Raw genomic sequence first — 25,892 nt, 5'->3', positions numbered from 1 at the left:
CTTTTTGTGTAATGCGCATGATGTTCAACACCTTTTGGGTTAATAAAATAGTACTCCTTATGTTACTGTTGTTGATGTCGAGGGTTGTTTGATATACTATGTTTTTTTCTTCCTTTACTCCTTCTACTACAAGGACCCCAACGCGGACGATTTGGGCATGCGCTAGCTATACTCTCTATATATTATATACCTTACGCTCTACTGTATATCACAGAAATGGGAACATCCTAATTGTTTCCTGTCTCAATCGAGAATATTCTAGTATATCGGAAGTGACGTGTTTACAATGAAAACAGCACACGGTTGGAAATCCGCTCAAACGAACAATGATATATCGGGATGAATTCAATCATAGACCAATATACAGTCAGTCTACTTTACACAACAATATTACTACATGTAGTTTAGCCAAAAGGGGAAGTGATGATATAGGCATATTCAGCTCGTTATATCAATGCAATTGTACATGCTGTTAATTTTGTGAGTAATTTTCAGACGCAGAACACATTGGTTACACATGAGGACTATACTTTTCTACGATTGACAGTACGTCGATGTGTTAGTTCATAACGTCATACACAAGAAGGGCTACAGCCAAATAGATGACGCACGTTTTGCAAATTAGACAAATCGTCGCTTCCGACGCTTCGTCAAAGTTTACTTCAAGCTTCGACTATCAAACTGTTCAGAACAAACGATTCTGCAAATTATCACGAAGTAGAAATATATCGGGGTATTTAGCCCATACATCACTTCCAAATTGATTGCGGTAGGTAGCGCTTATTTTGGACATCCTCAAAGTTGATATTTTAGGAACCAGATAGCTCGAGATAAAATAAAATACAATGGCTTCAGGAAAATCACCAGTGATCGGGATTGATTTGGGGACAACATGTTCCTGTGTAGGAGTCTTCCAGAATGGGACGGTGGAGATCATTCCCAATGACTATGGAAACCGGACCACACCCAGTTGCGTTGCTTTCACAGACAGGGAGATACTGATTGGAGAGGAGGCCAAGAATCAGATGTCAAAGTAAGTGGTTTGAGATTTAGTGCACGTTTGATCCTTGATCCACCCATGAGGAGGGGGAGGGGGTAATATCCTCACTAACGAACTTACAGAAAATTCCATGAACATTTCGCTCATGCTTTGAAGTTAGGAATTCAGTTGATATAGGAAAAGGACCGAAGAGCAATTGTGACAGGAGCACGAGTCGTAAATCCGTCAGTCACTATCTATTTTGAGCACTTTCCATATTGATATTTCGCCCCTTCCCCTCAATCATCCTGGATCTGCCCCTGTAATACAGTAGTAAACCTAACCTCAAACAAACTGCTATCCAAGCCCTGCCTATAAATCTTGGGCAAAGCAGAGCCCAGATAATTGTTGCCAGAGCAAATGCCGTAGCACCCCTAAATTGCAAAAGAAGCACATTGTTTTCCAAACTACAAAAATTGTGATATGCCCAAAGTAATACCAGAACATGGTATGGTGGCCTAGCTGCCTATGTGATAGGTAATTCTATTTTCCTGTTTCTGTATCTGTTCAGGAATCCCAAGAATACAATCTTCGATGCCAAGCGTCTGATTGGGCGACAATTCAATGACGAGGTTGTACAGTCAGGCATGAAACACTGGCCCTTCACCGTCATCAACACTGACGGCAAGCCGATGCTGCAGGTAGAGCACATTGGTGTAACCAAGACACTGTCTCCAGAAGAGGTCAGCTCCATGGTTCTGACGAAGCTGAAGGAGACAGCAGAAGCCTACATTGGCGAGAAGGTCACCGATACCGTCATCACTGTTCCTACTTACTTCAACGATGCCCAGCGACAGGCGACCAAGGAGGCAGGGGTGATCGCTGGCCTTAACGTCCTCAGGATCATCAACGAGCCCACCGCTGCCGCCCTCGCCTACGGTCTCGATGAGAAGTCTGACGGCCGTGAACTGCATGTTCTTGTTTTCGATCTCGATAGAAGTGAATTCGACGTCTCACTCCTTGTCATTGAAGATGGGATATTCGAGGTACTGACGACGGCTGGAGACGCACATTTCGGCGGAGAGGACTTCGATAGCAGACTCGTCAACCATCTCGTTGAGGAATTCAAGAGCAGGAACAAGATAGACTTGATGACTAACTGCAAAGCACTACACCACCTTCGTAAAGCAGTGGAACGTGCATCAAGCAGCACTCATTGCTGTATCGAAGTTGACTCTCTTTTCGAAGGCCTTGACTTCTACACTAGCATTAGCAGAACAAAATTCGATGAGCTGTGTTCAGATCTCTTTGAAAAGTGTTTGCAGCCGGTCCAAAGAGTAATGCTGAATGCCAAGATCGATAAGAAGAGGATAGATACAGTAATCCTTGTTGGCGGATCGACACGGATCCCGAAGATCCAGAAGCTTCTTCAAGAATTCCTGGACGGAAAGGAATTCAACATGTCCATAAACCCTGAAGAAGTTGTAGCCCACGGAGCCGCATTGCACGCAGTTACTGTGTCCGAGATACAAGTTTTTGCCTGTTTCCATGTTGCTCCTCTGTCTCTTGGTATCGAGACAGCGGCTGGTTCGATGACAAGTATCATTGATAGGAACACCATGGTGCCAACCAGAGTATCCCAGAGATTCACTACCTACTCGGACAACCAACTAGGCGTCTCTATACAGGTGTTTGAAGGAGAGCGGGCTATGGTCAAGGACAACAATCGCCTCGGCCAGTTTGAGTTGTCCGGGATACCACCTGCTCCTCATGGCGTCCCCAAGATCGAAGTCACTTTCGACATTAACGCCAATGACATATTGACCGTCACTGCTAAGGATTTGATCACGGGCTGCAGCAATGGAATCACCATCTCCAATGATAAGAGACTGTCCAAAGACGACATCGAACGCATGATGAAGGATGCTGAACGATTCCAAGCCGAGGATGATGCCCAGCGCGAAGGCATCGCCGCCAAGAATTTTCTAGAGGTTGACACCCTCAACCTCAATACCGCCGTCAGTGACTCCTCTACAGAGAAATGGCTGGGCTCTGATACATTGTGTGAAAGCCCCTCTTAATACAGATTAGGATAAAGGAAAATCACGATTTATACTAAGTATTTAACTTGTAAATAGAAACTGACTCTTATCGTTTATTGTTCGTAAATATCCCTGTTACAGTGACTATAATTATCTTTGCTATAATTATTCATATTTAGTAACAAGGTAAAAAGAAATCAGTATCAATAATTGGTATAATAGGCATAAAGATGACAAGAACATCTTCATCGTGTATGTTACACTGATATTTAACAAAAACGACAAGAAACAAAGCAATTTACCTCCCAAAACTGTCTACTAGCGTGTATGTTTCCTTGATCCTCTATTTATAATCTTTTTGACTATTGTATAATGGAAATGAATATTCTCACTTAAGTCGTAAAAGACCACTCCAGTGGCGCCCCCCCCCCCCCTATTGGCGGCGCAAAAAAAGGGAGGAAAAGAGGAAGAAAAGAAGAGAAAAAAGGAAAGGAGAAGAGAAGAAAAAAAGGAGAAGAGAAAAGAAAGGAGAAGAGAAGAGAAAGGAGAAGAGAAAAGAAAAGAGAAGAGAAAAGAAAGAAGAGAAAAGAAACAGAAGAGAAAGAGAAAAAGGAGAAAAGAAAATGAAGAAAGCCTTTTTTTAAACGTTAAAAACAGCCCCTGTGTTACAAAGGTCATTACTCTAGTCTTTAGTGAGAAATTTGAAAAGGGCACAATATTTTGGATAATACTCAACAGTCAAATTTTAAATTAACGATAGGGCCGCTTCACAACTCTTATTTTGCCCTTCATTTGGATTCAGCTCATACCAACTCGCTTGGGCTTGTATTTGAACTCATGTTGGTAGTAATCATGGACTGGGGCAGCAATCCTTGGCCCGATAGGGAGACATGTCCCCATGGGTGTCGATCCTTACGTAATACCTATTGTTCAGGGGGGATGAATGAATAGATCACCCCCCCCCCTGAACAATAGGTATCAATGACAGATCGACACCCATGCATGTCCCCCAGGAAATTTAGAAATATAAATAAAGCGGAAAGAACGTACATATTGTCCTTATAGGGATTTTCTAGAATGCATAATTTCAACATTGCAAAATCTCGCTTGGTCGCTACGCCCCGGCCCTCGCCCGATAACACAAAACTATGATATGACGCTATCACAATGATTGTTTAATTTCCCCTTAAAGCAGGCGCGTAGACAGGGGCGGTAGGGGCAGTAAGAGGACAGGACGAAAAAGGAGCAGACAAAGAAACATTTTTTAAAATTCTGACAAGTCGAGAACGGTACAACGAATCGTCTTCTTTCTCTAATAATTTAATGAAATGTCAAGCGCGGGAGGTGGAGGATTGAATTCACACAAGGATTAAGAGTCGTGAATGGTACCGTACAACGAATCGTCTTCTTTCTCTAATAATTTAAGTAAACGTCAAAGCTTCCGCGCTTCGCGCGGGAGGGGGAGGGGGACTCAATTCAGACAAGGATAAAGATTCGAGAACGGTACAACGAATCGTCTTCTCTCTCGAATAATTTAATGAAACGTTAAGCTTTCACGCAAAGCGCTGGAGGGGGCAACTGAATTCAGACAAGGATTTAGAGTCGAGAATGGAACAACGAATCATCTTCTTTCTATAATAATTTGTATTAAACTATGAACTATTAAGAGTCGAGAATGAAACAACGAATCATCTTCTTTCTCTAGGAATTTCATTAAACTATGAATGGGTCAAAGCTTCCGCGCTTCGCGCGGGAGGGGGAAACTGAATTCAGACAAGAAATAAGAGTCGAGAATGGTACAACAAATCGTCTTCTTTCTCGAATAATTAATGAAAGATCAAAGGGAGGACGAACTGAATTCAGACAAGGATTAAGAGTCGAAAATGGTACAACGAATCGTCTTCTCTCTCGAATAATTTAATGAAACGTTAAGCTTCCACGCAAAGCGCGGGAGGGGGGCAACTGAATTCAGACAAGGATTTAGAGTCGAGAATGGAACAACGAATCATCTTCTTTCTATAATAATTGTATTAAACTATGAACGGTCAAAGCTTCCGTGCTTCGCGAATTCAGACAAGGATTAAGAGTCGAAAATGGTACATCGAATCCTCTTCTTTCTCTTATAATTTCATGAAACATCAAGGCTTCTGCGCTTCGCGCGTAATGGGGGGGGGGGCAGCAAGCTGTCCGAATATGAATTTTTGATATCTTTTCTCGTTTATTTTGGTGATAAATAACACTTTCACAAAATACATATTATGCTCAAATTTTTGCTCGCTCGCTTCGCTCACTAGCCGAATTGTGAAACCAGAAAATTACTTTTTTCGGGCAAGAGGCTATAGCCCCCCCCCCCCCCCCGACGAAAATGTCAAAAATTGTACCGGTATAATAATAATAATAATGGCTACTTGTATAGCGCTTCTAATATGTCCTTGTCAGTATTGGTATGTTGAGTTGAAAAAAATTGTCTGCGCAGTTTTCAAATTTCCGCCACCCCCCCCCCCCCCCCCCCCCCTATTGGAAAATCCTGGATCCGCGCCTGCCACTTTCGGTTCTTTAGTTGAGGGAATTCTACTTTTTCCCCAATTAAGTTTCAAGCTCTTTACTTATAGGCTCTGAAAATTGATGGTTAGAGCAATAATTATAGTGATGATAATGATAAAAATAGTACTAGTAATATTAACTTTCTGGATTGATGAAGTAACAGCCATAAGTCAAGTCAAGTTTGGATCTTGCAAATACAAGAGGCCTATAATTATGTGGGTATTAAGCAAACAGTTCTGCCGATATGGCTTTTTTTTTTTGGACTGTAAATATAATATAGTTGGGAAAGTAGGGTTGCGCTGCCTACCAGTGTATTCTTTTTTCATCCTCACTATTTATGAAAGGCATAAAAGATACTACAAGTAAGTATCACCAGAATGCATGTTAAAACATTCTTAAACATGCCTTTAAGGAAATATTTTGCTCGTCACATCAACCAGCAGAAAAAAGACGTACTGAATTGTATTCCTGCTAAAAGTATAGACTTAGGAACAATTTTATTAACCATTTTAAGATTCATTTTCATCTCTTCCATTTTCAAGATAACATAACAAGATATAATAACATGACAAAGTAGCACAACATTACATAACAATCACAATCATAAATAGGAGTTGATAGATTTTTAAGAAATAAAAAGAAAGGGGAAAACATCTTCTCTGCTACCCACGTCCCCCCCCCCCCTGCCATCTTCCCGCTATAAATGAACATGTACTGTGAGAACCAGTGACGTAGCGCGGGCTCAGTCTTGGGGGGGGGGGGGTAACAGTCTTTAGTCTACTAGATCAGTGTTTTTTAAACAATTTGTTTGTCACGGCACCCTTTTAAAAATTAAAAATAGCCATTCGCCACCCCAATCCCAATCCATCACAAAACGCTCCTTTTACATTTCTCTGGCACTCGTCATTTGCCATATGCACACAAACGGGCATATATGATTCTAAATTTTGGGTGCGAGCGAGCAGAAAGAAAAGATAATTTTAAAAATGGCAAATAATTAATTTGTAATCAACAAACTAGATAATAGACATATGATAATGTATGCGTGCACCTCGCCGAGGAATGTACACAAACTCATATATTCGGTCCCCTCGATACATGAATATTAGGATATTCGGCCATCTCATTGCCCATAATAATGCTGGTGCTAATGTCGGCAAGCGAGTAAAGCGAATGAGCGTGGGAAACATATTAAAAATATAAGATATATTTGGGTACCTTGCTGTCAAATAGAAGGACGTTCGAGCCCCTCGGTGCCCACATGTCGAGATGTTTAGGCACGTGGCTGCCTTAAATCATCCTGTTTCTAAACTTTGCGAGCGAGCGAAGGGAGTCAGGAAGAAAGACGCTTTACAATCTTCAAAATGCTACTTCCAAGTGAATTACAAACTGTAGATGTTTCTAATATTCGGGTTTCATGAAATCGACGTTATTCCATCAACATTTATCAAAAAATATATAACAACATTTATCTAGTGGCACCCCTAGCGGCACCCTGGTTAAAATACGCCGTACTTGATTGTTAACATTTTGAGGGGGCAGATTGACCAGTCCGGGAGGGAATATATTCCTTGCCCCTTTAGAGCGGGAAAATGTTGCATTTTGAGGTGAAACGGAAGTTCATACTTTCTTTGTCTCTTTTCCTGTGTGTCTTCTATCTTTCACACCAATCTCCATCAATGATACAGATCTGAATATTCAAAAGCATTTTCGATAATTTGACCAGAAATTGGTAATACCAGCGAGATGTAAGTTTTTACAGATAAACCTACCTTAAAAAAAAAAAATCCTTATATATATATATATATCATTCACCAATGCCAGCACTATAACACAAAAAATGAACTCGTGCAAAGAGTTCAATGAGAACCCCTATAGGGGTAGCCTACTCTAAATGAATAATAGAGATACCCTCCAAAAAAGGAGGGAAACATGTTGTCACTGACTGAAGAAGCAGGGAACGGGGACATTTCCACCACATAATTCCTATTTAATTAACAACGTAATTATACCATTCCAATTTACAACATGATGAAGAATATAATAACAAGAAAAGATTGCACATAAAAACTTGCAGTCCAGATGTGAAGAATAGGATTAAGATTGTGACCAACGACCATAACTCGCAGACACTCGATTACAACAAATATGTCTTTGATCTCAGCTACTCAACTCATTTTTAGCTATAACCGCATATTGGCATGGCGAATTCAGCCATATGTCACAAAAACAGAAAATATCCAAGGTTTTAATAGAAAGGAGGAAGTAATAATACATCAGTTGAAACTAGGGAAGTGCAAATTAAATTATCATCAGCACATTAGTAATCAACATGAAGATGGACTATGCATCCATTGTATGGTTCAGAAACTGTAGAGCATTTTTTACTACAATGCAAGAAATATAAAGTTTAACATATGTGTATTTTACTTTCTTTCTTCAATTACTTGATGGTCGTATATACAATTTCCACCCCACTGCGCCATGAGTGTCATTTTTGACAGACATGGCGCATTATAAATGTTCACTATTATTAGTTATTATTATAAAAGAGAAAGAAGGATAATGCAAAGACGATTGAAAATGTAATACGTAAGATTTAGTAAAATTATTAGGGAATTTATCGGATTTTAGAGTCCTCTTAGATTATATTAAAGCTACAAACAGATTTTAAATGTTTGTATAGATCTAGTGCGTTTTCCTCTGTGAGTATGATTATGATTGAAATGTTTGAATATCATCAGTATTAAAATCATAAGGATGACATCCTTATGATTAAAATACACGATTAATGGTGAAGGGAAATTAAATATAATTAATCTTTCACAGTAGCACTTCGCTGAGACTGGTGAGAAAGACAGAGCCCCATCAGTAAAAGTGAGCCATAAGATCCAGTTCGACAAGATGAACATGCACCAAAGAAGGAACGCCGTAGCGCAGATAATCTCTCAAGATTGAAGAGCGCCGTCTAAACGCCAACAACAACAACAACCATACGATTTTAGGGGATTCCCTATGAGGTCATTATAAGAGCGCGCGCGCCCGCCCGCACGATATAGGGCGTGGCCGTGGCCATCATAGACAAGAATCCGGGCTAACTCGGCCCACGGGACTACTCGGCCCAGCTGGAAAAACTGGGCCGAGATGTCCCGACCTGATTAATCGATCGAGAGATACCAATGTGTATATGTTTGTGCTCTTTGTGACTTAATAATGCCCTTTCCAACCTAAATCTTTAATGGAATTGTGTTAAATGATACTAATGAAGACAATCTATGACTTATCTTTAGGTAAAATGACAAAAAAATGACATTTCGGACAATTTACTCACAGCTCGCAATCCGCATTGCCGCACGTACATTAAATGTGCGTTGTATCTACTCGGACCACTGAAATTCGAGCAGTGTTTTTGTCGGTAAATCACTGCAAAAATATCATTTTTATCTCGTATGAAGGTCTATTTTTTATTCCTGACACAGAATTCATTATTGAGAAGTCGAATATAGTACATTTTAGACGAGATGGTTGATGTTTGTTCACATTCTTTCGTCCTGGCCGTAAATTAGCAGACTACTGCCTAGTGCTACCGCAGCAGCTCAGCTCAGTGTGCAGCTAGCCGTATAGCGCCGCCCGCCGCCGGGGTCGGCGGGGGAATTCACTGACTCGTGCCGGGCTGCTGCACTGCATTGCATGATTGTACTGCCCAATTTGATCGAGTGATGTGAGTATAACTAATCAAACTAGATCTATATCTACTGTATTATCATTATTCATTCCGAGTAGAATATCCAATTTGATTTAGTGAGTAAACTAGACCTAGATCTATATCTACTGTAGCTACATCATTATCATATTCTAGATTAGTCATTCAGAGTAGAATATCCGATTAATGAAGGAATGGAATTTTTCTTTTTTCATAATCAGATAATCATATTTTACTCCTAAAAGTTAGAGACTTGATAAATAGCTAGATCTAACGTAAGGGCCTGGCCTAGTACTCTAAGCAGATTCTTCAGTGAGCTGAAGAATCGCCTTCTTATTTTTTTGGAGGGGGCTGCTTCAAAAAAATTCAACGAAAGAAGGTATTGGCTTCAAGTTTTTTGTATAAATAATGCAGCCCGCACCACCCCCCCCCCAAACAAACCAAAAAAATCTCCTTTTTGTTCCCTCTTTCTGGGAATCAAAGAGATATACACAAAGCAAAGCAATTAAGACATGATATTGCAATGACGTGCCGGTGCATGGAGGGGCAGGGGCAGAGGCCGCCCTCCCGGGGGTGGGGGGGGGGGGGGGCACAGTGCCCCCCACTTTTTCAGATACCCCAAAAGTGCCCCTTTTTACATAGAAAAAGTGCCCCTTTTCCTTTGACAAGTGCCCCTATTACTTAGTAAAAGTGCCCCTTCCCCCTTTTCACCTCTGACGAGTGCCCTTTTTTATTTTTGACACGTGCCCCTTTTCCTTCGGCATGTTCCCATTTTCGTTTGCAATAAGTGTCCATTTTCCATTCTCATAAATCTTGAAATAATCTCGAATAAGTGCCATTTTTTCCTCATTTTTATTTAATTTTAACTTTTTTAATTTATTTAGGTTTTTTTTTGCCTTATGAAATAACACGTACCAATTCCACAACACAAGGAATGGTGTGGCGCGTCATCTGTACTGGTTTCTGCATGTTACAATTTTTTTTGGGGGGGCTGGGGGTTAACAGATTTATAACTGATATCTGTGTACCTGTATAAATATGTATACTATAAATAAATAATAAATAAAAAAACTAAATTGCATTACCACAACGTGGCATAAAATTAATACACGATTACACCTGCTTATCAATTGTTATTTTGAGTCAGCTTGACGTCATATTGTTGGAATTTGTATCTTGGAGTCATAAACAAATAATGTTTATTGCTATTATGTGTGTTTTTCAAACATGTCCTCATTTTTATTTAATTGTTTTAACTTTATTTATTTAGATTTTTTTTGCCTTGTAAATTGCATATGAAATAATACGTACCAATACCACAACACAAGGAATGGTGTGGCGTGTCATCTGCATGTTAGGTTGTTATGTTGTTTTTTTTTTTGGGGGGGGGGGGGGGCTGGGGGTTAACAAATTTATATCTCATCTTGTGTACCTGTAAATATATACATACTATAAATAAATAATGAATACAAAAATAAAATTGCATTTCCACAACGTGGCATAATACATAATGGAGACAATGTTGATGATGTAAGGGATGGAGATGATGAGAGGGATTGGTGAGGGATGGAGATGATGAGAGGAATGGAGACGATATTGATAATGAAAGGGATGGAGACAATGTGAGGGATGGAGGTGATGAGAGGGATGGAGACAATGTGAGGGATGGAGATGATGAGAGGGATGGAGACGATGTGAGGGATGGAGAATTGGAGATGATGAGAGGGATGGAGACAATTTTGATGATGTAAGGAATGAAGACGATATTGATGATTAGAGGGATGGAGACGTCTCCATCCCTCCCGTCTCCATCCCTCTCATCGTCTCCATCCCTCTCACCATCTATTCACCATCTCCATCCCTCCCATCATCTTCATCCCTCACACTGTCTCCATCCCTCACACCGTCTCCATCCCTCACACCGTCTCCATCCCTCTCACCATCTCCATCCCTCTCACCATCTCCATCTCTCTCACCATGTCCATCCCTCTCATTGTCTCCTTCCCTCTCATCATCTCTATCCCTCACACCGTCTCCATCCCTCTCATCATCTCCATCCCTGAGTCATCTTCATTCCTCACACCATCTCCATCCCTCACCAATCCCTGTCATCAACAGCGTCTTCATCCCTTACATCATCAACATTGTCTCCTTCCCTCTCATCGTCTCCATCCCTCTCATCATCTCCATCCCTCACATTGTCTCTTTCCCTCTCATCATCTCCATTCCTCTCATGTCCATCCCTCTCATCATGTCCATCCCTCTCACCATCTCCATCCCTCTCATCATCTTCATCCCTCTCATCATCTCCATCCCTCTCATCATCTCCATCCCTCTCATTATCTCCATCCCTCTCACCATCTCCATCCCTCTCATCATCTCCATCCCTCTCATCATCTTCATCCCTCTCATCATCTCCATCCCTCTCATTATCTCCATCCCTCTCACCATCTCCATCCCTCTCACCATCTCCATCCCTCTCATCATCTTCATCCCTCTCATCATCTTCATCCCTCTCATCATCTCCATCCCTCTCATCATCTCCATCCCTCTCATTATCTCCATCCCTCTCACCATCTCCATCCCTCTCATCATCTCCATCCCTCTCACCATCTCCATCCCTCTCACCATCTCCATCTCTCTCACCATGTCCATCCCTCTCATTGTCTCCTTCCCTCTCATCATCTCCATCCCTCTCATCATCTCCATCCCTCTCATCATCTTCATCCCTCTCATCATCTCCATCCCTCTCATCATCTCCATCCCTCTCATTATCTCCATCCCTCTCACCATCTCCATCCCTCTCATCATCTCCATCCCTCTCATCATCTTCATCCCTCTCATCATCTCCATCCCTCTCATTATCTCCATCCCTCTCACCATCTCCATCCCTCTCACCATCTCCATCCCTCTCATCATCTTCATCCCTCTCATCATCTTCATCCCTCTCATCATCTCCATCCCTCTCATCATCTCCATCCCTCTCATTATCTCCATCCCTCTCACCATCTCCATCCCTCTCATCATCTCCATCCCTCACACCGTCTCCATCCCTCTCATCATCTCCATCCCTCTCATCATCTCCACCCCATGTCATGTAAATTGAAATTTAATTATGAAATTTAATTCTTTGAATGGAATATCATTTTAATTTGATTCAATTTAGGTTTTATTATTTTTGTATGTTCTTTTTGGTTACTAAATAGTAATCAATTATACTGCTTTATTGCTGATTTTTTTTTTTTTTTTTTTTTTTTTTTTTTTGGGGGGGGGGAGTGGAAATTCGTTTTGACCACCGCCCCCCCCCCCACACACACACACACTTTTTCGTTGGGAGGAGGGCGAGTCCCCTGCCCCCACTTCTGATCGCAAGAATGGCTGGATTTCTGAAAAAGGGGCACCTACAAAGGGACACATCAACAATAATAAAAACCATTTTTAGATATTTGTATAAAGGCCTACGCCTTCGTCAAGATTGTGAATACCATACCACGAATGACATCAATATTTGTTCATTTCTTTACGTGGAACAACATTATTGTTTAAGCAACATACTTCGCGATTTGGTGTGATGGACTGAATATCGATTTTCGAGCAAGCGAGCTAAAAGTGTAAGGTCCCATTTGAAAAATTACATGATAAATATTAAAGACAATTTAATGAAGAAAGACTGAAAAGTTCTTTTATGTAATTATGAGTAACATTAAATTTAAAACATCTGAGAAAGAAAAGTAGGCACTTATCAGAAGGGAAAAGGACATGTACAAAATGATAAGGAGGCACTTTAGGGGAACCTGAAAAAGTGGAGGCACAGTGCCCCCCCCCCCCCCCCTCTAACCAAGAATGCCGCCTCTGACTGTGGGCAAAAGTGCGAAACTAACCCAGAAAATCTAGAAATAAACCAAATTTCAATTTTATTTCCCGGGTCAACTGCCCCCTTCCCCATCAGTACGCCAGTGCTTCCAGTAGGCCTATCCTTCCATGAATTCCTACTATTATAAATTATCAGAAGGGAAAAGGACATGTACAAAGGATAAGGGGGCACTTTAGGGGAACCTGGAAAAGTGGGGGCACAGTGTCCCCCCCCCCAACCAAGAATGCCGCCTCTGACAATACTAACCCAGAAAATCTAGAAATAAACCACATTCCAATTTTATTTCGCGGGTCAACTGCCCACCCCACCCCCCCCCCCCCCCCTATCAGTACGCCAGTGCTTCCAGTATCCTCTAGATCAAAAGTATATTTGTTACAAGGGAAATCAACTTTATTCTTTGTAATGACCGTGTTTATAAAAGCACGAAAATCATGAAAAATGACAATTTCATTTCAATATATATTATTGTTACAAGGGAAATCAACTTTATTCTTTGTAATGACTGTGTTTATAAAAGCACGAAAATCATGAAAAATTACAATTTCATTTCATTTTAGATCTAGAAATCCTGCATGATGGGAAAAAGTGTGGCGAGTTGTCCGAAAAGGCTGTGGCGAGTTGTTCAGGGTATTGTGGCGAGTTGTCTGGACCCCGATTCGTTGTACCGTTCTCGACTCTTTATCCTTATCTGAATTCAGTTCCGTCCCCCCTTCCCACGCGGAAGCTTTAATGTTTCATTAATTAATTAGAGAAAGAAGACGATTCGTTGTAGCGTTCTCGACTCTTAATCCTTTTTCTTCCTACGTCCTCTTCCTTTTTCTTTATTTTTTTTTTGGGGGGGGGCGACCGCCCCCACTGCCCCCCCCCCTCCCTGGCTACGCGCCTGCCCCTCCAAAATAAAAAAAAGAAGGCGATTCTTCAGCTCACTTCTCTTACAGTACTAGGCTAGGCCCTTACGAGAGATCTAGCTATTTATCAAGTCTTTAACTTTTAGGAGTAAAATATGATTATCTGATTATGAAAAAGAAAAATTCCATTCCTTCATTAATCGAATATTCTACTCTGAATGACTAATCTAGTATATGATAATGAAGTAGCTACAGTAGATATAGATCTAGGTCTAGTTTACTCACTAAATCAAATTGGATATTCTACTCGGAATGAATAATGATAATACAGTAGATATAGATCTAGTTTGATTAGTTATACTCACACATCACTCGATCAAATTGGGCAGTACAATCATGCAATGCAGTGCAGCAGCCCGGCACGAGTCAGTGAATTCCCCCGCCGACCCGGCCGGCGGCGCTGTACGGCTAGCTGCACACTGAGCTGAGCTGCTGCGGTAGCACTAGGCAGTAGTCTGCTAATTTACGGCCAGGACGAAAGAATGTGAACAAACATCAACCATCTCGTCTAAAATGTACTATATTCGACTTCTCAATAATGAAATCTGTGTCAGGAATAAAAAATAGACCTTCATACGAGATAAAAATGATATTTTTGCAGTGATTTACCGACAAAAACACTGCTCGAATTTCAGTGGTCCGAGTAGATACAACGCACATTTAATGTACGTGCGGCAATGCGGATTGCGAGCTGTGAGTAAATTGTCCGAAATGTCATTTTTTTTTGTCATTTTACCTAAAGATAAGTTATAGATTGTCTTCATTGGTATCATTTAACACAATTCCATTAAAGATTTAGGTTGGAAAGGGCATTATTAAGTCACAAAGAGCACAAACATATACACATTGGTATCTCTCGATCGATTAATCAGGTCGGGACATCTCGGCCCAGTTTTTCCAGCTGGGCCGAGTAGTCCCGTGGGCCGAGTTAGCCCGACTCCATAGAGAATACAGCAGTGGCATTACGGTGCGTAACGATCCCGATGTCGCAGTTATTGCGTCGTATTTTCAGCTAATTTCTAACTATTGACGTAGAATCTTGATTTTCATCATCCAAGCTGTTAATGCTGTAGTGTAGACAGAAATGACACTTTCGTGAAAAGGAAACCACCATTCGCTCCGATCCAATCCGCACAGTACAGTTTCCTTCTTCCCACTGCACGGCCACCATGCCACTCCACAGACGCTACCTAGTAGTAGACAGCAATAACCATCTGATTTGGGTCATTTCTTTAATAAAACTGACATTTGTTGTCATTCCCCAATACAGATGGCAACCCAGAGATCTCGTACCGTGGGGGTAGCTATAGCCAACAATGGCAGCTTTTTGTGTCAAAACATTTTCTCCCCGATTTTCTTTATTTAGATCTAATTTTCTGATTTCTAAATCAGATGTAAATTAGGTCGGTATGTCGTTTGTCCTAATTACAGTTATCAAAATTTGATAACTTAATATTAAATGTATAATTTACGGACTTACTTATATGAATTATCCAATTTGTATTTCCGAACTGTGAAACGGTACGTTCATGCATTCGAAATATTACCCGGCGGCCGATATATTTCCGGGTCCACCTACCAAAACATAGCCAAATGGCCAATCAGAGCACTCGTTTCGTGGGAGTTCGTTGGCCAAGCTGGGCCGACTCGTACGTAGCTACGGTAGCTATTGGACGTTCGAAAAGAAAAAATGAATATTCATCAACTAAAACCAAGACGGATAATGTTGATGACGAGACTTTCTCGGATTAATCATTAATTTAGGATCTAAATGAGCAAGCTATCGTAAGTCAAATAAGCTATATATATGTTATTTTTAATTAGACTCTAAATTATTGTCATATTGCAGCATGTATGAGGATGTAAAGAGTGAAAATCTCGTTGCATATCTCATTCATCGCGGTCCGGTCGAACCGAACCATTTGTTCCGTACAGTGCCTCACAGAAAGAGGTCCCCAGACTTCAGTCTCTATAATCGGAGGTCTAGTGGAGCCAGACGTAGTCTCAGTGGAACAACCGACGATTAGAGAGACTGAAGCTTTCGGTCTAGCCTAGTAGTAGCAGTATAGTAGCGCTTAACTAGCTTGTGTATGCGGATATCGGATGAACGAGTGTTTTCTAAACCACGACATAGTCACAGAAAATAACCATCTGGTAAGTTTGGGGATATCTTTCTACTTATAACTAACATTTGTCAATTCCTTCTATATATAAGGCAATTTGCTCTTTATTGTTGACCCATTCTCGTACAGTGCAGACGCGGATCCAGGATTTTCCAATAGGGGGGGCCGGAAATTTGAAAATTGCGCCGACCGTTTTTTCAAGGTCATATTAGAAGCACAATACCGGTACAATTTTTGACATTTTCATCGGGGGGGGGGGGGGGGGCTATAGCCTCTTATCCGAAAAAGTAATTTTCTGGTTTCACAATTCGGCTATAGTGAGCGAAGCGAGCGAGCAACAATTTGGGCATAATATGTATTTTGTGAAAGTGTTATTTATCACCAAAATAAACGAGAAAAGATATTAAAAAAACTCACATTCGGGTAGCTCGCTGTCTTCTCCCCCCCCCCCCCCCCCCCCCATTACGCGCGAAGCGCGGAAGCTTTGACCTTTCATTAATTATTAGAGAAAGAAGACGATTTGTTGTACCATTCTCGACTCGTATTCCTTGTCTGAATTCAGTTTTCCCCCTCCGGCGCAAAGCGCGGAAGCTTTGACCTTTTATATATAGTTTAATGAAATTATTAGAGAAAGAAGACGATTTGTTGTACCATTCTCGACTCTTGTAACTTGACTGAATTCACCTGCGCGAAGCACGGAAGCTTTGGCCTTTCATAGTTTAATGAAATTATTAGAGAAAGAAGATGATTCGTTGTACCGTCATCGACTCTTTATCCTTGTCTGAATTGAGTTCCCCCCCCCCCCACCCTCCCGCGCGAAGCGCGGAAGCTTTGACGTTTCATTAAATTATTAGAGAAAGAAGACGTTTCGTTGTACCGTTCTCGACTCTTAATCCTTGTTTAAATTCAGTTTTTTCTTCCCAGTCACGCGAAGCGCGGAAACGTTGACGTTTCATTAAATTATTAGAGAAAGAAGATGATTCGTTGTACCGTCATCGACTCTTTATCCTTGTCTGAATTGAGTCCCCCCCCCCCCCCCTCCTGCCGCGAAGCGCGGAAGCTTTGACGTTTCATTAAATTATTAGAGAAAGAAGATGATTCGTTGTACCGTTCTCGACTCTTAATCCTTGTCTGAATTGAGTTCCCCCCCCCCCCCCCCCCCCCCCTACCGCGCGAAGCGCGGAAGCTTTGACGTTTCATTAAATTATAAGGGAAAGGAGACCATTCTTTGTACCATTCTCGACTCTTAATCCTTGTCTGAATTAAGTTTTCACTTGCCCGCGCGTAGCGCGTAAGCTTTGACGGTCCATTAAATTATTAGAGGAAGAAGACGAATCGTTTTACCATTCTCGTCTCTTAATCCTTGTTTGAATTCAGTTTTACCCCTCCCACGCGAAGCGCGGAAACGTTGACGTTACATTAAATTAGGTTAGTAGAAATGAAACTGGGAAAAAAGATCTATTACACCAACCATTGATAAATCACGGCCGGGAGCGTCATAGTTTTGTGTTATCGGGCGAGAGCCGGGGCCTGGGCGTAGCGACCAAGCGAGATTTCGCAATGTTGAATGCTGAAATTATGCATTCTACAAAATCCCTAAGCCCAATATATACGTTCTTTACGCTATATTTCTTTCTAGCTATATTTCTAAATTTCCTGGGAGACGTTTCCCCATATCGGGCACAGGATTGCAGCCCCTGTCCATGATTACTACCAACATGAGTTCAAATACAAGCACAAGCGAGTCGATATGAGCTGAATCCAAATGAAGGGCAAAATAAGAGTTGTGAGGCGGCCCTACCGTTAATTTAAAATTTGACTGTTGAGTATATAACTTCTATTTAAAAGACATCCAAAATATTGTGCCCTTTTCAAATTTATCACTAAAGAGTGATGACCGCAGGGGCTGTTCTTAACGTTTAACTTTGAATCCGCGGCTCGAGATTTTATGAGGCCGGCCCGGCCTCCCTCTATTCAATAACGTTTGCCAAGCCTTCTGGAATGACCCCTAATCTCCCGATTACAGTTTCCCCATATTTGTCGTTACTGTCACTTAGCGCCATTTCCTTGTCTTTCCCCCTTTCTCACCGACTTTTCTTTCCCCCACCCCCCCCCCCCCCACCACTAAGTGTTATCTAGGGTACGCACACGTATGTTTCCTCTCTTTGAGGGCACCCCTCTATCTCCGGTGTGTAAAGTCAGTACGGGCCGGATTTTTGTGTATTGCGGGCCGGACTTTGTTTCGTGAAAAGTAACTCTTAATCGGAAATTTAGGGAACACAAATTGGGTCCCTCCGACCCCGGAGTTGGAGGGAGGGGGTGGGGGGGGGGGCTTTTTCTTTATCTTTTCTCTTCTCTTTTCTTTTCTCTTCTTTTTTCCTTTCTCTTCTCCTTTCTTTTCTCTTCTTTTCTTCCTCTTTTTTTTCCTCCTTTTTTTGAGCCGCCAATAGGGGGGCCGCGGCCGTTTCGCCCCCCCCCCTGGATCCGCCACTGAAGTGTTAGTTCCTCAGATGCTGCTTTACAATATAACATGAACAAATTATGCTAAGAAAATTAATAAAAAGAAAAAATATGAAGCTGAGAAATTATAGATTTTTTTTTTAATGGGGGGGGGGAGAGAGAGAAATAACAGAGAGGAAAAAAATGGAGGAAAATAGTAGAAAATAGTAGACGGACAAGGGAGTTTCAATCTTATATACACCTTGTTTGATTTGTTTATTGTAATTATTTTTTTTTGCATTGTTTTTCTTCTGTGCATTTCGTTATAGAAAAGTAATTGGATTTAATAATCAGCCGGGAAAAGAAAACGTTTTACTGAAACTAAAAGTGATTTGCAAATTCTAATTAGAAGAAGAAAAAAAGAAAGAAAAATGGCCTTTCCCAAGATTGAAACTCCCTCGTCCGTTTAATAGCCAACATGAGAGAAAAATATTGAGTAGAAATTCTGACTGAAATGCAGATATGACTAAGTATATTTGCTCACTTTTGTCAGAGACAATGAAACAAAAAGTTCATGCAGGTTTCTTTTTCTGTAGTTTTCTTCCCACGTTAACGCACAATGGATTGATGGCCTTTCAGCAACAAAGGGTTCACACCCAGATGTAAATATTATCGTGTATTTTTGTTTTTCCACCATTGAACGTGTGAAGGGACGCGGTTATTGTACATGGTGTTATGACGCAAACCCGCAGGCACTCGGACTCGGCTACATGCATGCATGCATATTAAGTCATTTTTTCAACCCCATATAATGCTGGCTACCCCCCCCCCCCCCTCCGACACACACTAAAATTCTAGTTACGTACTTGTGGGTTGCTTTTTTCTGTGTTTTTCTTCCCACGTTCACGCACAATGGATTGATGGCCTTCCAACAACAAAGGGTTCACACCCAGATGTCTATATTATCATGTAACTTGGTTTTTTCACCATTCAACGTGTGAAGAAAGGCGCGGTTATTGTACATGGTGTTATGACGCAAACCCTCAGTTAGTCTTTTACAAAATACACCCCCCCCCCCTCCGAAATGCTCTATTAGACTTCCAACTGTGTCTTTTAGGTCTTGTCCTATAGATCGTGTACTTTTTTAATTTATCAAGATACAAATCTGAAACATAACAAATCATAAACATAAGAAGTACTGCATAAGAAATACAAACAATAGAATACATAGGAATTAATAAAACAATAAAGTACACAAGAATTGAAATGAAATTTGAATTTTGTTCAATTCAATATTGTCGACTATGCTACTCAGAAACTTTGTCTTTGAAAAGATTGACCTTCATAGCTCATTTTAAAATTGAATACTAAATATACATGTAAAAATAGGCATTTAATTTGCATAAATCTTGAGTTGTAAATATGCGATTTTTGAAAGTAAATTTTGGCATATTAAACCCTGAAAAAAAACTGATTTTAAAAATCACCATGGATCATAATTTTTCTTTCCATTTCATTTATCTTCCTCTCTTTTGCATCCCTCCCCCTTATTAAGTCTTGCACCCCTTCGGGTGAAGCCCTGGGCGTAACCCTACCCTGGAGATACGTCACTGATTGTATATTTAGCAGGCAAGCATACAAACATTATAATCAAATAATTTGTATTTTGATGTGCCATATCAAGAACTTTTTGTTTTAATGCACGTTACCTGTGGCCATTCTTCATTCTGGTTGCAATCCAACCTTCATATAAAAGGTGATGTGCAGTTTATACTTTAAATAGTTTAAACAAACAATCTTTACAATCAAATAATTTGTATGTTCATGTTAAACTTATTAAAAACTGTTCGTTTTAATGGACAGTACCCGTGGTCATTCTAGTTGCGATCCACCATTCATTTCAGATTTTGGTCTAAACAAAATTTTGAACTTATTGACAAATGTAACTGTTCACGCTAAGTTACAGAAAAGTAGTTGCATTCATCAACTTGGAGGCGCCAACTAATTTTAGATTTCGATTTCGACAAAATTTGCTGAACTAAAAAAAAGTTCAAATTTCAAATATTATCTCAACTGCAATTCAAGACCACAATGCTTAATCAAAATTTAAAAGTCAAATATTTTCCAAACTAGAGAAAATAACTCACTGTACTCCAGAAATTTGGTAAAAGCCTCAAAAGAAAGCGTACAATGTAAAGCCACTTCGTTTAAGAAGAAGAATAAAGCAGACTATTTTCATGGGTAAGAAATATCTCTTTCTAAATCAGTATAATAACAATCAGATTCTTCCTTTTTCTCTTCTTTTCTCTTCTTTTCTTCCTCTTTTTTTTTTCTTCCTTTTTTTGAGCCGCCAATAGGGGGGGCCGCGGCCGTTTCGGCCCCCCCCCCCTGGATCCGCCACTGCAGTGTAACTCGTAATTTGTTTGGGTATTTTATTTTACCTTTACCCACAAATCTGGAAGAATGCTGCTGAGCTGAGTGTATAGTCTGGCTTAGACCGAAAGCTTCAGTCTCTATACCGTCGGTTGTTCCACTGAGACTACGTCTGGCTCCACTAGACCTCCGGTTATAGAGACTGAACGATCGCCTATGCCAGTCTATGTTGAAGATATCACGGCTAGATTTTAGCCGTTAGGCCCCTCCCACAAACATGAACAAACTTGCCACGGCCGTATTGTTAGGCCCCCAAAATCCCCCAAAATGTCATTTTACCTCGTGCATATCCAATTTTACATTAGGCCTAGGCTATAATACATCGGTTCCACTAACTAACTTGATTGAAATAATCCGTTTAATGGTCCCTTTTAAGGAAATTATGGGTCAAAATCGACATCCATGTTGAAAATCTTGCAAGCCGTGTTAAACTCTTGCTGCCGTCAATCTCATCCCTTCTAGTCTACGCCGAAGGCAAAATGATTATGAAGGAAAAACTGTGCGCCATCTACACGTTCGTAATGGCGTTATCACAGTTTTTCCTTCATAATCATTTTTGCCTTCGGCGTAGACTAGAAGGGATGAGATTGACGGCAGCGTTAGTTAGGCCATTGTCTATCATCTCACCAATTTTTAAGACTCAATTCTGACTAATTATGCTAATACTGCTGATTTAAAAAATGACACAAACACCAAAAGGCGGATGTTTGTTTTCACGATGTGACACGCTTAATTGTGTCACTGCGCGTAACTGCAGTTGCGCATGAATTTCTTTAGTAAAAAAGTCCACAAAGTGACACACACTATCGTTTGTCGTGTTGTCATTCTTTTGATGTCCTCCCAAAACATCCGTTTTTCAGTCATCATGATTAGGAAAGAAACGTGGAAGGGAACATATGTGAAAAATAAATGAGTAAGATCTGTTTGTAAGTTATATTGGGTAGTGGGGGAAATTTGGTGTTCATTTTTGTCCATTTTTAATCTATTTTGAATCGAGTCAGTCACAGAAAGCCCCACTCGTTGGTTTTTGTGTTATTTATGAAAATGCGGAATAAGAGTGGTATGAAACAAAAATTCACACTTTATTCTTCATATTGATATTGATTAATGACATTTCCCTTACACTTATGCTTCTCGTTCCTTTTCTTTCATTTATTTTCATAAAGTTATTTTCCTTCTCAAATGTAATTTTGTCTGGAATAGATCTAGATCTAGATGATTCTAAATCTAATATAATAAATTATAAACAGTGACTAGATTCTAGTACTTAGTGAGTGAGTGAGTTAATGTTACTACGTTAATGTTAAAAGTTAGATCTAATTAGACAAATCTAACTTTAAATCTATCTAGGGCTCAGGGTATATATAGGCCTACTACACTGTCTTCTTGCTAAACCATTTTTCCACCCTACCTCTCCACCCTACCTCTCCTGCATCCACCCTACCTCTCCTCCCTCCACCCACCCTACCTCTCCTCCATCAATTCTACCTCTACTGCATCCACCCTACCTCTCCTCCATCCACCCTACCTCTCCTCCATGAATTCTACCTCTCCTCCATCCACCCTACCTCTCCTACATCCACCCTACCTCTCCTCCACCCTACCTCTCCTCAATCCACCCTACCTCTCCTACATCCACCCTACCTCTCCTCCATCCACCCTACCCCTCCTCTATCCACCCTACCTCTCCTCCATCCACCCTACCCCTCCTCTATCCACCCTACCCCTCCTCTATCCACCCTACCTATCCTCCATCCACCCTACCTATCCTCCATCCACCCTACCCCTCCCCCATCCACCCTACCCCTCCTCCATCCACCCTACCTCTCCTACATCCACCCTACCTCTCCTCCATCCACCCCACCTCTCCTCCATCCACCCTACCTCTCCTACATCAAACCTACCTCTCCTCCATCTAACCTACCTCTCCTCCATCCACCCTACCTCTCCTCCATCTAACCTACCTCTCCTACATCCACCCTACCTCTCCTCCATCCACCCTACCTCTCCTCCATCAAACCTACCTCTCCTACATCCACCCTACCTCTCCTCCATCCACCCTACCTCTCCTACATCCACCCTACCTCTCCTACATCCACCCTACCTCTCCTCCATCAAACCTACCTCTCCTCCATCCACCCTACCTCTCCTCAATCCACCCTACCTCTCCTACATCCACCCTACCCCTCCTCTATCCACCCTACCTCTCCTACATCCACCCTACCTCTCCTCCATCCACCCTACCTCTCCTCCATCCACCCTACCTCTCCTCCATCCACCCTACCTCTCCTCAATCCACCCTACCTCTCCTACATCCACCCTACCCCTCCTCTATCCACCCTACCTCTCCTACATCCACCCTACCTCTCCTCCATCCACCCTACCTCTCCTCCATCCACCCTACCTCTCCTCCATCCACCCTACCCCTCCTCTATCCACCCTACCTCTCCTACATCCACCCTACCTCTCCTACATCCACCCTACCTCTCCTCCATCCACCCTACCTCTCCATCAAACCTACCCCTCCTCTATCCACCCTACCCCTCCTCTATCCACCCTACCCCTCTATCCACCCTACCTCTCCTCCATCCACCCTACCTCTTCTCCATCCACCCCACCTCACCTCCATCCACCCCACCTCTCCTCCATCCACCCCACCTCTCCTCCATCCACCCTACCTCTCCATCCACCTTACCTCTCCTCAATCCACCCTACCTCTCCTACATCCACCCTACCCCTCCTCTATCCACCCTACCTCTCCTACATCCACCCTACCTTTCCTCCGTTCACCCTACCTCTCCTCCATCCACCCTACCTCTCCTCCATCCACCCTACCCCTCCTCTATCCACCCTACCTCTCCTACATCCACCCTACCTCTCCTACATCCACCCTACCTCTCCTCCATCCACCCTACCTCTCCATCAAACCTACCCCTCCTCTATCCACCCTACCCCTCCTCTATCCACCCTACCCCTCTATCCATCCTACCTCTCCTCCATCCACCCTACCTCTTCTCCATCCACCCCACCTCTCCTCCATCCACCCCACCTCTCCTCCATCCACCCCACCTCTCCTCCATCCACCCTACCTCTCCATCCACCCTACCCCTCCTTCCACCCTACCCCTCCTCTATCCACCCTACCTCTCCTACATCCACCCTACCTCTCCTTCATCTACCCTACCTCTCCTCTATCCACCCTACCTCTCCTCCATCCAACCTACCTCTCCTCCATCCACCCTACCTCTCCTCCATCCACCCTACCTCTCCTCCATCCACCCTACCTCTCCTCCATCCACCCTACCTCTCCTCCATCAAACCTACCCCTCCTCCATCCACCCCACCTCTCCTCCATCCACCCTACCCCTCCTCCATCCACCCCACCTCTCCTCTATCCACCCTACCTCTCCTACATCCACCCTACCTCTCCTCCATCCACCCTACCCCTCCTCCATCCACCCTACCTCTCCTCCATCCACCCCACCTCTCCTCCATCCACCCCACCTCTCCTCTATCCACCCTACCTCTCCTACATCCACCCTACCCCTCCTCTATCCACCCTACCTCTCCTCCATCCACCCTACCTCTCCTACATCCAACCTACCTCTCCTCCATCTAACCTACCTCTCCTCCACCCTACCTCTCCTCAATCCACCCTACCTCTCCTCCATCCACCCTACCTCTCCTCTATCCACCCTACCTCTCCTACATCCACCCTACCCCTCCTCTATCCACCCTACCTCTCCTCCATCCACCCTACCTCTCCTACATCCAACCTACCTCTCCTCCATCTAACCTACCTCTCCTCCACCCTACCTCTCCTCAATCCACCCTACCCCTCCTCTATCCACCCTACCTCTCCTCCATCCACCCTACCCCTCCTCTATCCACCCTACCCCTCCTCTATCCACCCTACCTATCCTCCATCCACCCTACCTATCCTCCATCCACCCTACCCCTCCCCCATCCACCCTACCCCTCCTCCATCCACCCTACCTCTCCTACATCCACCCTACCTCTCCTCCATCCACCCCACCTCTCCTCCATCCACCCTACCTCTCCTACATCAAACCTACCTCTCCTCCATCTAACCTACCTCTCCTCCATCCACCCTACCTCTCCTCCATCTAACCTACCTCTCCTCCATCCACCCTACCTCTCCTCAATCCACCCTACCTCTCCTACATCCACCCTACCTCTCCTACATCCACCCTACCTCTCCTCCATCAAACCTACCTCTCCTCCATCCACCCTACCTCTCCTCAATCCACCCTACCTCTCCTACATCCACCCTACCCCTCCTCTATCCACCCTACCTCTCCTACATCCACCCTACCTCTCCTCCATCCACCCTACCTCTCCTCCATCCACCCTACCTCTCCTCCATCCACCCTACCTCTCCTCAATCCACCCTACCTCTCCTACATCCACCCTACCCCTCCTCTATCCACCCTACCTCTCCTACATCCACCCTACCTCTCCTCCATCCACCCTACCTCTCCTCCATCCACCCTACCTCTCCTCCATCCACCCTACCCCTCCTCTATCCACCCTACCTCTCCTACATCCACCCTACCTCTCCTACATCCACCCTACCTCTCCTCCATCCACCCTACCTCTCCATCAAACCTACCCCTCCTCTATCCACCCTACCCCTCCTCTATCCACCCTACCCCTCTATCCACCCTACCTCTCCTCCATCCACCCTACCTCTTCTCCATCCACCCCACCTCACCTCCATCCACCCCACCTCTCCTCCATCCACCCCACCTCTCCTCCATCCACCCTACCTCTCCATCCACCTTACCTCTCCTCAATCCACCCTACCTCTCCTACATCCACCCTACC

General features: G+C 42.8%; 2 protein-coding genes across 2 annotated transcripts in view; both read left to right on the top strand.

Moving 5' to 3' along the window:
• Positions 1-8: 8 nt before the first annotated feature.
• On the top strand, positions 9-3,332 carry LOC115921031 (heat shock 70 kDa protein IV-like). Its single transcript, XM_030978019.1, has 2 exons — positions 9-1,033; positions 1,551-3,332. Exons 1-2 carry the CDS (start codon positions 846-848, stop codon positions 3,058-3,060), a joined length of 1,698 nt encoding a protein of 565 aa, XP_030833879.1. The 5' UTR covers positions 9-845; the 3' UTR covers positions 3,061-3,332.
• Positions 3,333-14,999: 11,667 nt separating this feature from the next.
• The window catches only part of LOC105443456, a 37,523-nt gene continuing 26,630 nt past the window's right edge, over positions 15,000-25,892 (top strand). The window contains exons 1-2 of the mRNA XM_030978018.1: positions 15,000-15,239; positions 16,100-16,204. Coding sequence (XP_030833878.1) covers positions 16,154-16,204 — 51 coding nt within the window. The 5' untranslated portion in view covers positions 15,000-15,239; positions 16,100-16,153. The remainder of the gene's footprint in view (positions 15,240-16,099; positions 16,205-25,892) is intronic.

The sequence above is a fragment of the Strongylocentrotus purpuratus genome, unplaced genomic scaffold (genome assembly GCF_000002235.5).
Source record: "Strongylocentrotus purpuratus isolate Spur 01 unplaced genomic scaffold, Spur_5.0 spur5_scaffold_1, whole genome shotgun sequence".
Lineage (NCBI taxonomy): Eukaryota > Metazoa > Echinodermata > Echinoidea > Camarodonta > Strongylocentrotidae > Strongylocentrotus > Strongylocentrotus purpuratus.
Note: the sequence above shows the minus strand (reverse complement) of the source record. Positions and strands in the feature narration are given on the sequence as shown.